A 13212-nucleotide genomic window follows, 5' to 3' on the forward strand; every position below is an offset into this window, starting at 1 on the left:
GAAAAAACTTGGGCAAGGGCACCGAGCTAGGAGCGAGCAGAGCTAGATTCAGACCAAGGTCTTTCTGACTTCAGAGGCCAGCTTCGATCCCCATTACCCCGCCATCTCGTGTTGGGAGGTTGGCTTGGAGAGCTGTTGAGGCTGCTTCTAGCGCTGGGACTCTCTAGGGCCCAGAGGGGAAGCCATTCATCTGCGGTCACACAGCAAGTAGTGCAGCGTTAGGAAGAGAGCCCAGGTCTGGGAACTGCCGTAGCCCAGGGTGGAGGGGGTGGAACAGAGCCCCTCTGAAAACCTCCTGGGCACCTCCAGGATGAGCTCCCAACCCAGGCCCCATTGGCCAAGAAGCCAGCACAGCCTCGGGTCCCTTCATCCCGGCCCCTGCCTGAGCCCAAGGCCTCGCGTTCTAAGGAGCTGCTGAGTCCCTCTGGTGAGTTGGGAAGGAGAGGGCTGGAGGAGGGAAAGCTTTAGTGAGGGGCAGGCATGGCTGTAACCTTGTCCCTTCCCTTCAGTGGGAGAGCAGCTGGCCCTGCTAGAGGCACGGAAGCTGCAGTACCAGCGGGCAGCCCTGAAGGCCAAGCGCGGCCAGGACCTGGAACAGGCCAAAGCCCATCTGCGGGTGGCCAAATGCCTTGAGGCTCAGATCATCCAGGTGAGAGCCGGCCGACCTGTGGACCTCTCCAAGGTGAGTGTCACCTGGCTAAGCAGCAGGACTTCTCAGGCAGAGAGGTGGGAGGCAGGCTTTACAGGCAGGGCTGTGAAAGGTAGCTGCCTGAAAGAGGTAGGACTGAATAGGAGGTGGTGACAGCCTTTTGCTCACATGTCTCTCTGCTCCATGGGCCCAAGAGAGGCCAGGAAAGGTTGGGGGTTCAGAGTTGACCACAAAGGGCAAGGCTGCTGGAAAGCAGAGCATTGCAGCAGCCTGGGGTAGGAGGAAGGCAGTGAGTCCCCATCATTGAAGGTCAGACGTGGAGAAACATTTAGTTTGGATTCCTGTGTCTGTCAGGCTCAATAGAGGAATAATCTGACTCTTGAGGCCCCTGAGGGGCCTTGTGACCTGGGCAGGTGCCTTCACCCTTAACGGATGAGGAGAGTGACTTCATCTTGATCCACCACGAGGACCTGCGGCTCTCCCAGAAGGCCGAGGAGGTGTATGCCCAGCTACAAAAATTGCTTCTGGAGCAACATGAGGTCAGTAGACTGCTTATCTGTCCTCCCCTTTCAGCACCCGCAGCCCCCTCAACCCCCACCTTGGGGAAAGGCAAGGGGCTCAGACCAGATAGGATTTAAATTCTAGCTCTTCTACTTACTGGCTTTGTGGTCTTGGGTAAGGCACTTCCCTCCTCTAAACTACATTTTCCTCTTCTGTAAAATAAAATAGCCTCTTGCAGAGTGGTTAGGAAGTTCAAAGAGGGGGAATTACCTTGAAGAGGGGAGGAAGCAGCATTTGGGGAATCGTTAAGTATATGTAATACGTGTGCGCATATCTGTCTGAACGGCTGCCTGCAAGTCTGCTTTCTGAACTGGTGTTTCTATTAGGTTTTGAAGGAAGAATAGGAGTTTGCCAAGAGAATTCAGGAGAATGGCTAGTCTCAGGAGAGGAAACAGGGAAAACTTAGAAAAATGTAATGGACTTGCATGTGTTGGGTGAGGCGAGAGTGAGGCTACAGATAGTGGACTTTTCAGCAGTCACTTGGAAGGCAGCCTGGATGGGCTCTGCTCTGGGCTCTGGAGTCACTCTGAGTCCCTATTTTCAGAAGTGTCTGCTGTTCTCCAAGCAGTTCATGCACCAGGGCAATGTGGCTGAGACGACCCGGTGAGTGCGGGGCTGGGGCTCATGATGTTGGGGGGCAGAATATGAGTCCTGCCGTGCTGATGTGCACACCTCTCCCGGTCAGGTTTGAGAAGCTTGCTCAGGACCGCAGTAAGCAGCTTGAGATCCTGCAGCTGGCCCAGGCCCAGGGCCTTGACCCTCCGAGCCACCACTTTGAGTTGAGGACATTCCAAACTGTGAGGTGCCAAAGCCTAAGGGAGACCGTGGCTCCAAGCAGGGACTGGGCAAGAGGCTGGGAGCCTGGGATGGGGAAACGTAGCCCATTGAGGGAGGCTTTCGGGGCTTGGGCAGGAGAAGGACATGGTGACAGTGAGGCGCTCAGCGGGGCTGGGGAGGGAGCTCTGCCGTGGTGGTCACAGACCGAGAGCTGCGTGCCAGCTCTGGTTCCCTGGGCCCCCTCTCCTGGCCACCACCCAGCTGGGCAGGTGGGCGGGCAGTGGAAGAGAGGACCTTTCCTCACTGCTCTCCTTCACTTTGAGCTCTTTCTCTTCCCTTCCTGGCTGCAGGATCTTTGCAGAACTCAACAGCACAGAAATGCACCTGCTTATTGTCCGGGGAATGAACCTCCCAGCCCCTCCAGGTAGCCCTGGGGCTACCCCTACCCTTGGAGGCTCTTGTCCAGATATGCCACCCTGGCCAGTGGGAGGCACTGACTCTCCCTTTGTATCAAGTGCTGGGCTCCCAGCTACGTCCTCTGACCCTGACTCCTGCTTCTCCTTCCTAGGGGTGACCCCTGATGACTTGGATGCTTTTGTGCGGTTTGAGTTCCACTACCCTAATTCGGTGAGGTTCAGGCAGCAGTAGGGTCCTGTGAACCCCATCCTCCCTGTGGCCAGTCTCCTTCCATCCTTGGAGTCTGGTTCGGGGGAGGGGTTTGAAGGTTCTTGGACCCATTCCCTCTGTGGGTCCCCTCCCTCAACACCCATATAGCACAGAGTCCCTGGCTCCATATGTGTTTCTTCAAGCTGTCCTGATTTCTCCCTTCTCACTGTTTTAGGACCAGGCTCAAAAAAGCAAAACTGCGGTGGTGAAAAACACAAACTCTCCAGGTGAGTAGCCACATGAGGGCTGAATTATGTGAGCAGCAATTGTGTTTCCAGGGTGCTTTCAAATCTATCTTACCTGGTCAACTTGGGAGCTAAAGGGAGGTGTTATTCCCACGCCTATAATGTAGTTGGGTAGACTGTAAACTGAGAGAGATAAAGGGGCTTGCCTTGGGCCTCATAGCAAAGAGGTGGTGGAAATGGGACTTCAATCCAGGAATCCGGATGCCGTATTCCAAACCTGTCCCATTTAGGTATGATGTGTGTCTAACAAGAACTGTCCCAGTGGACTTCAAGGCCAGGACCTTCTTGCTCCGTGTCCCCCTGGTGGCAGTTACTCTGAATTGCAGGCAGAGAAAGATGGGAGACCTAATTTCCTCTTGGTCAGGAAATCCCTCAGAGCCAGGTCCCTCTGTCTTCTCCCTTTCTTGCAGAATTTGATCAACTCTTCAAACTAAACATCAACCGAAACCACCGGGGCTTCAGGAGGGTGATTCAAAGTAAAGGAATCAAATTTGAAATCTTCCACAAAGGGTGAGGGTCCCTGACAGTGGCACTGCCAGGGTGGGCTGGAGGAAGGATTGCCTTCTGTGGCTGCTGCTGTCCTGGCTACCACTGGGTTTTCCTGCAGTGGGTTTAGCCAGTTCATTTCTGCCTTCCTGCCAGAAGCCAATCCTCTCTGCTTACTCTTGGCTCTCCAGATCCTTCTTCAGAAGTGACAAGCTGGTCGGCACAGCCCACCTGAAACTGGAACGGCTGGAGCATGAGTGTGAGATCAGAGAGATCGTGGAGGTAGGGTGGGCAAGGACTTGGCAAGGAAAGAGCCAACATTCATTGAAAGTCCCTGTTGTAGGCTTTTTGTGCCCATTAATTTAAAAATATTCCTAAGTGTGCTGTAGAGTATATGCTACTCCCATTTTACAAGTGAAGAGATTCAGAGGGTCTGATCCTGCTGTCAGCTTGGCACATGCAAATTCCTAGGTTTCTGGGGGCAGGTGACGGTTGGGGAAGTTGTCTGGCAACATGACAAAGTCGAACAAGCTCTGGACAGAAAATTGTTAAGGTATTTCCAGATCCCCACCAGAATGCAGCTGGTCTGTATCCAGGTCAGCTCCATAAGTGTCCAGGAACTCAGTGAATTTCACAGGTAGGGACACCAAGAGCTTGCCTCTGATGATGAGGCGATTAAGGTCCAGAGAGGAGAAGGGTGTCGCACAAGCTCCTGCAGAGCAGTCCTGGCAGAGGTGGGCCCATACCCTGCTGATGCCTTCATAGGCGGGAGCTTTTCCCACAAGCTTTTCTCTGCTTGTTTGGAGGAGCCATTCTGAAGTGGGACCTGCTTTGTATTGGCCCCAATGAGGTGGTTCTGACCTCTTGAGCCCATAGCACAGCTTTGCATTCTAGCTGCCCCCTCTCCTGCACAGGAGGAAGCAGCACGATGGGTGGAAAAGCAAACAAGTCCTGCCCTTGCTGCAGGGTGGCTGTGTGACTGTCATTTACTCTCACTGGGCCATCTGTGAAGGGAAGGTTTGGGCTGTTTTCAGGCTGCACCTTGAAGCCAGAGTTTCCTCCAGGAGTTGCCGTGGGGACTGTGGGGAAAACTGAGCAGAGCCCTGGATTTCTCACCTCCACTTCAGGGCATTGGTGCTTATTTGGATTTACATGTTACCAGAAGACTTACCCAAGACCACTGCCAGCAAATAGCGGGAGGGTGGGGCTGTGCAGCAGTGGAGGCTCCGGTGCTGACAGACAGGATGCTTGACCTCCTCCCTCTCCTTACCTGGGAGTGTAGGGAGCTGCTCGCTCCCAGCTCCTGTCCCCTCGGTTACCATCTTTCCATGGTCCTCACAGGTTCTGGATGGAAGGAAGCCCACTGGGGGCAAGCTGGAGGTGAAGGTGAGGCTGCGGGAGCCTCTGAGTGGCCAGGACGTGCAGACGGTCACCGAGAACTGGCTGGTCCTGGAGCCCAGGGGCCTGTAAGGTGCGCAGCTTTCTGGGCCCTTAGAACCTCTGCCCCAGCTCGCTGCCTGGGCCCCCATGGAGACCCTTCTAGCTCGCAGCCCGTATCTAAGGAGAAAGCCTAGGGTTTTCTCATCTGTGAGGAGGACCAAGAGGCAAACTTCTGGGGTAAGGCTCAGGCTGAGTTTCTCACGATCTTGAGTAGAACCGCGGAGGGAAGTTAACTTTCCCAGGTCTGTTCTTCAGGAGATCCTTTCTAAAATCTACTTGTATGTTCACTGCAGTTTAGACTTACTTCCTGTGCTTTGTGCCCTTGTACAACAGAGGATCGATGCTGGGAGAGGAGTCAGGCCAGCAACTCCTCCCCAGGTTTTTCTCCTCAGCTTTGCTGGCTGTGGAAGCCTTTGTCCTAAAGGAGATGCTGCTACCCAAGCACCAAAGACCTATCAAGTACTGGCATCACTGACTATGGCCCAGGGCCCTACTGGCACCTTCCCAGGCCTCCACCAAAGCAGGATTCCCCCTCCTCCGCCCTCTGGGTGAAGGCATGGACAGCCGCATTGCCCTGCATGGAGTCTTGTTACCCCTTAACCCCTGTGTAGCAACTGTTTGCAGCTTACCTCAGTCCCCAGTTGCACTGTTTCTAGATGTGCCTTTAAAGATAAAACTAAGGGATGGGAAAACACGAGTGTGATCTGGAACCCCCCCACCTCGCTTAAGATGGGGGCAGGGTCCTGTGACTCCCTGTCCTGCACAGCTGTTCGCCCCAGCCCTGCCTGTGCCTTGGTTCCTGACACTGCTGCACCAGCCTCCCTGCTTCCCAGAGCTCTCAGTTCAGGACTGTGTGGTGGGAAGTGGGGGCAGGCTGTGTCTTGGGTTTGGTCCATGCACCTAAGACCGAGAGCCTGTTACGTTAACCGAGGAAGGGGAAAACAATATATACGTATATGTATATGTGTGTGTGTACATATATATGTTTTTTAATGTAGCCATTTTTATTTAAGATACTAGGTCTAATTCACTGTAGGGGTTTTATGCTCTCCCTACAAAATAACCATCAAAAGTCCTAAAGAAAAGCCCTGCTCCTCCTGTCACTTTTTGAAAGCCAGGGTAGCAGTAACATTTGTTAATTGACAGAAACTGCTCCTGTGTCTTCCTCTTTTGAGAGGGGACAGGGCAGTCTCGCTTCTTCAGCTAATCACCTAGAGAAATCCCTTAGTTCTTTCCTAAGAAATTCTCGACTTTGTTCTTCTGAATGGATGGTGACAATGAAGGGATTTATAGTTGCAACAGATTTAATGTTCAAAACCACAATATTCTTCATTTCTTAGAAATAAATTTTAACACACTATCTTTTTCCCCCTTTTTTGAAGCATCAAGTTAACAAAGCATTCCTCAAGATAATCTTTTACTGATCGCTACAGTCCTGGCAAATGTACACACAGCACAGGGATTGAGCTTTTGTGTGTGTCTTTTCCTGGGATGGGGCTGGACCATGCGTCCCTGCCCACAAGAGCAAAGCTTTTAGTGGGTAACAGAGCAGGAAAAACATAAGTTTCTGAGAGCTTTCTGGCCAGTTTTACTTACCTATCAGAGTGAACTACCAAAACTTCCACAGATGGGCTATTTAACACTTAAATGTCATAGCTGTGTGTCATCTAAGATGAAAAGGAGGGTTGTTAGTTTTTGGAAGGTGGCTCACAGCAAAGAGGGGTGGTGGAGGGGGTCCTGACATAGCTTAGTCTTCCGCTGGGGTTTGCCCCCACCCACCAGGCTTACTAAGAGGGCTAGGGGACAACTACAGCCCTGGGAATTTTAAACCAAGGCCTCTGCTAGAAATTTGGTAGAAAGTATTCTGTGGCTTAAAGATTTCCCTTCATGACCTGTTCAGTTTCATTCTGCTTCACTGCCCTTTGCATTTTGGAAAACAGAGCCAATAGGCTGAGGGAGGCATGACAGCCGCCTACTGGACCTAGAGACTGAGGTTCTTGAAAGGCCTTTGTTGTAACCACGGCACGCAGGGGTCACTGGAAGTGGGAGGATCCAGCCCAGCTTCATTTGTCCCGAGATTTATCCAAATGCAGCAGCTCCACTTTGCAGATTAGTGACTTGTGGGCAGTTGGGAACCATCCACAACCCAAATCACTTTTAAATTTTCTCTCCAGTTTAATGCAGGGCACACTTTCTTCTGAATTAGTGCACTGACTACAATATGGTTAGAGTCAGGAAAGCTTTGCTCACAATAAAAGGGCAGACTATTTTTGTGTTTTAATTATTTTCCTTTTTCATAGCACTATTCTGAAACCTGCATTCTTGCTTCCCAGTTGTTGAGGGCTTGTTTTCCAAATATTTGTGGGCAGCTCTTAAAAGATCTTGCCCCAACAACAAAAAAAGGAGTTCCCGTCGTGGCGCAGTGGTTAACGAATCCAACTAGGAACCATGAAGTTGTGGGTTCGATCCCTGGCCTTGCTCAGTGGGTTAAGGATCCGGCATTGCTGTGAGCTGTGGTGTAGGTTACAGACACGGCTCGGATCCTGCGTTGCTGTGGCTCTGGTGTAGGCTGGTGGCTACAACTCTGATTAGACCCCTAGCCTGGGAACCTCCATATGCCACGGGAGCGGCCCTAGAAAAGGCAAAAAGACAAAAGATCTTGCCCCTTGGATGCCTCCCATGCTACAGTAGCTTAAGAATCTGATTACAGTTGCTCTTGTTGCCTCAGGTGTGGGTTCATTCATTCCCTGTCCTAACACAGTGAGTTAAAGGATCCAGTGTAGTTCGCAGCTGCAGCTCGGATTCAGTCCCTGGCCCAGGAACTTCCATATGCTACAGGTTCGGCCATTAAAAAAAAAAAAAAAAATCTTGCCCCTGAAGTAAAGGCAACTGCTTTTAGGATGAAACCAGGCCTGATGCTGTTCATCACGGATGGATTCCTCCTTCTCTGGGCCTCAGCTTCCCAAACTCTAAAATGGGCATTATTGTTCCCGTTCTGCTCCTGATCCCTTCTGGCTACATCACAATCTGCCAGATCCCATGACCATTAGTATTAAAATTATTTTAGCACTATTACTAAAACAGAAACCACACTCAGACTTACTCTAGAAACATACTATTTGGCAGATTGCTTGTTGTCTGAAATGGATTAAATGCATAAATTATTCCCTGGGTGACTAGTTATGATAGAATTAAATTCAGTTGGAAATTTGGGGCTTACCAGCATTCAGGAACCACTGCGGATGAGGGGTGACAGTAGATGGGAACTTACACAGAGAAAAGTTCCACATTTTTATTGCTCCAGAGTCCAGTAGGTGCTCAAAAAGTGCTAATAAAGGAGACAATGCCTAACATTTAGTCAGAATTCATTATTATTATTTTTTGTCTTTTTGTCTTTTTAGGGCCACACGCGCGGCATATGGAGGTTCCCAGGCTAGGGGTCTAATCGGAGCTACAGCTGCCGGCCTACACCACAGCCACAGCCACGCCAGATCCCAGCTGCGTCTGTAAACTACACCACAGCTCATGGCCTCACCAGATCCTTAACCCACTGAGCGAGGCCAGGGATCGAACCTGCAACCTCATGGTTCCTAGCCGGATTCGTTTCCACTGTGCCATGATGGGAACTCCAAGGATTTAGTAATTTTTAAAAATTTAATGTTATCAGAAAGGTGATTCCATTCCTCTTTAACTTAAAGGCGCTCTATACCTCAATCTAAGTTTACATTATAAAGAATCTGCCTTAGAAATGTAATGTTTCGGTTCTATACCATATACAGTGTATAAAAACAAAAATGAAACAAGGAAGAAAACAGTAAACTAGCCTTGGCGATTTTATGCCAAGTTCTTCAAGATGATTAACCTAAACATAAAGGACATTTTATGCAGGTGAGAATGGACCTGACTATGCAGGGCCAGAGTCTATCCATTGTAGGAGAATCTAAAGGCTTGCAATGAATTTCAGAATAAATATGTACAATTGCAAGGCCCATTTAGCTGAGCAGAAAGGATAACTTCTACCGGAAAACAGAACCAGCTCCTGCAGAAGCTCCAAACTTCCAAGGTGCATTAGACCAAACTGGATATCAACACCCAAATACCCACTACCCCTATAACCAAGTGCCTGTGCCTGTCAGGTTTGGGGAAGGGGGTGATGGTCCCAGGGCTCGGTCCTTGCAAGTTGTTCTGTGGGCATCCATTCCTTCTTGCCTTAGAAGCTTCGGGTACCTCCAAGTCTACGGGAAAGGTCACAATCCCAGCTCTCTGCAGCCACACTGGCAAAGCCTATGGAGAAGCAAATGTAGAATTTGGACCCCCCGCCTCCACCTGCCGCCTCCCCAGCCCAATGGAAGAGAGATAAACCTAGTTGGACACACTCTGAAGGCCAAGCCTTTGGAAAACAGCTGCTGCCCTAACACAGTTCCACAGCCTGTAAGTGCCAAGTGCTCAACGCAGCCTCTCACTGTCTCAGAGGCCTGCACTAGCTTCCAGAGGATTCTTGGAGCTGTGCTTCCACAGCAGAGACTGACCTGCATGGTCTAGGCTTTTAGAAAATGCCAGTGACAAGGGAGTGAGTTGCCTTAAAGCGGTGTTTTCCAAACTGGGTTGTGAAATCCACTGGTCTGTGACCAAAATAAATGTTTAATGAAGGAGAAAATGATCAAAGCGCATCACATATATCATAGGTAAACCAAATCTTGGCTTCTAATACCACTTCCGCTATAAAATCTGGCTGATTCCAAGGCTGGGACAGGGTGAGACTCTGGGGCATCCGGTTAGGCTAGAAAAGCAAATGTTCAAAAAAACGTTAAGATCCTGTCACAAGAATGTGGGAGCTCGCGTGAAGGGGTTCTCTCTGGCCAAAACGGAGACCATCTGAGCACCAAAATGATGAATTAGAACCATTCGAAAAGTAATCCCAGTTCATAATGAAAATTAAATGAATAGAAGGAGGAGTTCCCGTCGTGGCGCAGTGGTTAACAAATCTGACTAGGAACCATGAGGTTGCGGGTTCGGTCCCTGCCCTTGCTCAGTGGGTTAAGGATCCGGCGTTGCCGTGAGCTGTGGTGTAGGTTGCAGACGCGGCTTGGATCCTGCGTTGCTGTGGCTCTGGTGCAGGCTGGCAGCTGCAGCTCCGATTGGACCCCTAGCCTGGGAACCTCCATATGCCGCAGGAGCGGCCCAAGAAATAGCAACAACAACAAAAAGACAAAAGACAAAAAAAAAAAAAAAAATGAATAGAAGGAAAGAAGGGCCTTTGCCTATAGATGATCAAGCACAACTGATAAAGGTAGAGGAAGTGCTGGAATTGAAAAATCATTTGTAGCCATCACAGTAAAAGGTCAGTTCAGACAGGAAACACTGTGGATGCTACACCTAAGGGGACATTTTTTGAGCAATATATAGTAGAGAAACTGGCTAACACCTTGACCAGCTAATCCAAACTTACCATCAGTGAGGGGCAGAGGCCATCAAGTGACCCCCTGATGTGATGTCCTAAAAAGGACATCATATCCCTTGGGAAGGGTTCTGGCTGAGAATGCAAAATTCATTTAGTTATAAGCAAATACCAACCAAATTCAAAATGAGACATCTTCTAGTTCAAAAGTGGGGTGGAGGAACCTATGTTCACCAAAAACATCAAGGACATAAAAGATAAAGGTGAGCATGACAGGTACCTGCCACGTCTGCCCTTAGACTGGAGGTTTCACTGGAGGGGAACGATGCCATGAAGGACGCTGTTGGACGAATGCTGGGTCAAAGCATCACAATAACTGTCCTGTGGTTATGTAAGAGAATGTCCTTACTTTTAGGAAATAAACATTAAAGTATTTAGGGGTATGCATCTTACTCAACAAATGTCTCACTTTTTTAATGGAGAAGAGGAGAGAAAGGAATACTGATAAATGAGGCAGATGATTTGTGAACAATAGGTAAATCTGAGTAAAGCATACATAGGTGTTGTTTTTTTTTTTAACTTACCACTTTCCTGGAAGTTTAAATTATTTCTCAATAAAATGTTTTTTAAAGTACCTCTACTGGAAAAAAAAAAAAAAGAAAACAGAAAAAAAGGAGTTCCTACTGTGGCACAGCGGAAACGAATCTAAATAGTATCCACGAGGAGGAGGGTTTGATCCTTGGCCTCACTCAGTGCGTGTTGCTATGCTGTGGTGTAGGTCGCAGATGTGGCTTGGACTTGTGTTGCTATGGCTGTGGTGTAGGCTGGCAGCTGCAGCTCCGACTGGACACCTAATTTAGGAACTAACATATGCCGCATTTGTGGCCCTAAAAAGCAAAAAAATAAAAATAAAAAAATAAAATAAAATACCTCTACTGTATGACTAAAAATGTCTTGGGTATTTTCTGTCAGTTTTCATAGAAAGACCTAGTTCACTGTCCATCATCCGCTGTGGCAGGTCCCAAGGGAACTGAACTCAGCTCTGCTGTCCAAGTGACCTCATTTATAACGAGTGAGTTGCCCTTCCTTGGACAGAAGAGAGAGAATCTTTTGGGTCTTTGATTTATTCACTTCAGTGAATAATGTAGTAAAAATGAAAGTCTAGGTGTGACTTCTGCTTGAAGTTGCTGTGATCCAACTGGGATAAGATCAGTGTGAAACTGTCCTTTTTATATCAATTCTGTACAAAGAGTTCAAGACTGATGCTTCATTTTTTATTTCCCCTCTGCCCTCCCACCCCACCCCTGGTGATGGCTGTACCCATTTGAGCATTTCTGAGTACAAGACCCAAAGTCTTAAAACAGGAGCAGAATTCTTGTCTAAACAGTAACAGGAGAGGATTAGCTGCAAGGATAGCATAACTGTTGTGCAATAACAGAAGCTGCCCAGATCTTCTCGGTGGACAATGCATAGAAGACTTAGAATTATGGAACATCTGTCCCCCCAACCACCCCTTCCCACCCCTGTCCCCGAACCCCTACTCCCACCCCACCCCCCATTAATAGTGTTAACAAAAGCTTAATCTTCCAGTTCTAAAGTGCAAATGATTTGGGTATGACTGCTGTTGCAACAGGTCTGAACAGAAAAATGAAGTCCTGTCTGTCTATGCGATGTTTTCCAGAATATAAAAGATGAGTTCCATGACGATGGGGCCCTCACTGAGCTGGCAGGCCCCTCCATGGATCACCGGCACCAGCGCGCTGTCCAGGTCGTTCATATACTGCGAGGGAAGGGGCTGGCCATTGCTCCCTGCTTGATAGCCAACCTACACCACAGAGAGAAGGGGATGACAGGTTACTGGACAGGGAAGATCCCTCCAGAGGGCTGAGCAGGAAAGGAGGTGTCCTTTTTGGCTGCGGGCTAGACACACAGCAGGGAACCCAGATTTCTCCTCCTCTTCCCTGAACTGTCATCGCTCAGGCTATCGTTTATTCACCTGGTACCTGTGAGGCCTTGGGCAAGACACTTCATCTGTTAGGGCCTTAGTTTCCCGGGAAGGGGGGCCGGGGCGCAAGGAGAGGCATAGAATGTCTGAGGAAACACATAAACATTTGGTTGTGAAGTTTAAAATGAGAAATATACTGCGTTCGACTCCTTAACACAGCAGGAAGCTATGTCACCATTTTCTGAGCACCCACAAACACGAATTCAAAGATAAGGGTAAACAAGGCCCCTGCCCTCAAAAGGCTCACATATTTAGCAGGAAAATGCTTGTTCTTAAATCGCTTTATGCGAGGTAATTTTCTCTCTAGGCAGATCATCAGTCCCATCTGAGAAAGGACTGTAACAACTACTGTGCCTCACCCTGGATGCTTAGTACAGCGCTGGGCGAGAGCTTACGGAGAAAATAAGTACCTGTTCATTGATGACTCGTCAGGAAGTGGAGCCAAACACATAACCGTTCACATTTTCCCTGTTAATGACACAACTTCACACCAATGCAGGAGCACTGGGACATGGCACAGGGACCCAAAATTCAGAAGAAATCCAGTGAGATTAGAGTGCTAGGCCACAGGGGAGACCAGGAAAAGGAAAGGGGCACTGGCTTGTGACTACAAACAGTAACAAAAGTTACGTAAGAAAAGGAAGCCTGGCCGGCCACAGGAGACCTGAGATGATGAGAAAACCAATGGGGAAATAGCTCAAGGCCGGTCCTCTAACTAGCATGGAAGTGTTGACAGTAAGAAAGCCGTAAGGAGTGGGAGCTCCAGAGGCCAGTCAGCAGAAGCCTGCTGTAGCTGGATTAAGAAAACAGGATGGGGGTTCTCACTGTGGCTCATCAGGTTAAGAACCTGCCACAGTGTTCGTGAGGATGTGGGTTTGAGCCCTGGCCTCACTCAGTGGGTTAAGGATTTGGCATTGCTGCGGATGTAGATGCGGCTCAGATCTGGTGTGGCTGTGGCTGCAGCTATGGTTCAACCCCTATCCTG

General features: G+C 49.2%; 2 protein-coding genes across 8 annotated transcripts in view; one reads left to right on the forward strand and one right to left on the reverse strand.

Moving 5' to 3' along the window:
- The window catches only part of CC2D1B (coiled-coil and C2 domain containing 1B), an 18084-nt gene extending 8269 nt beyond the window's left edge, over positions 1-9815 (forward strand). For 2 of the 5 annotated variants that reach the window (XM_021096651.1, XM_005665429.3), the window contains exons 14-25: positions 310-427; positions 510-682; positions 1063-1188; positions 1755-1813; positions 1896-2012; positions 2338-2411; positions 2556-2614; positions 2829-2880; positions 3309-3408; positions 3576-3666; positions 4726-4855; positions 5158-5787. In XM_021096651.1, coding sequence (XP_020952310.1) covers positions 310-427; positions 510-682; positions 1063-1188; positions 1755-1813; positions 1896-2012; positions 2338-2411; positions 2556-2614; positions 2829-2880; positions 3309-3408; positions 3576-3666; positions 4726-4854 — 1098 coding nt within the window. In that variant the 3' untranslated portion in view covers position 4855; positions 5158-5787. Of the gene's footprint in view, positions 1-309; positions 428-509; positions 683-1062; positions 1189-1754; positions 1814-1895; positions 2013-2337; positions 2412-2555; positions 2615-2828; positions 2881-3308; positions 3409-3575; positions 3667-4725; positions 7085-9038 lie in introns of those variants that run through there. The other 3 variants (XM_021096653.1, XM_005665427.3, XM_021096652.1) reach the window with 2 other exon arrangements.
- Positions 10187-13212, reverse strand: part of ZFYVE9 (zinc finger FYVE-type containing 9) — a 201742-nt gene continuing 198716 nt past the window's right edge. For 2 of the 3 annotated variants that reach the window (XM_021096648.1, XM_021096646.1), the window contains one exon: positions 10187-12047. In XM_021096648.1, coding sequence (XP_020952307.1) covers positions 11886-12047 — 162 coding nt within the window. In that variant the 3' untranslated portion in view covers positions 10187-11885. Of the gene's footprint in view, positions 12048-12218; positions 12314-13212 lie in introns of all 3 variants that reach the window. The other variant, XM_021096647.1, reaches the window with a different exon arrangement.

Source organism: Sus scrofa, chromosome 6 (genome assembly GCF_000003025.6).
Source record: "Sus scrofa isolate TJ Tabasco breed Duroc chromosome 6, Sscrofa11.1, whole genome shotgun sequence".
Classification (NCBI taxonomy): domain Eukaryota; kingdom Metazoa; phylum Chordata; class Mammalia; order Artiodactyla; family Suidae; genus Sus; species Sus scrofa.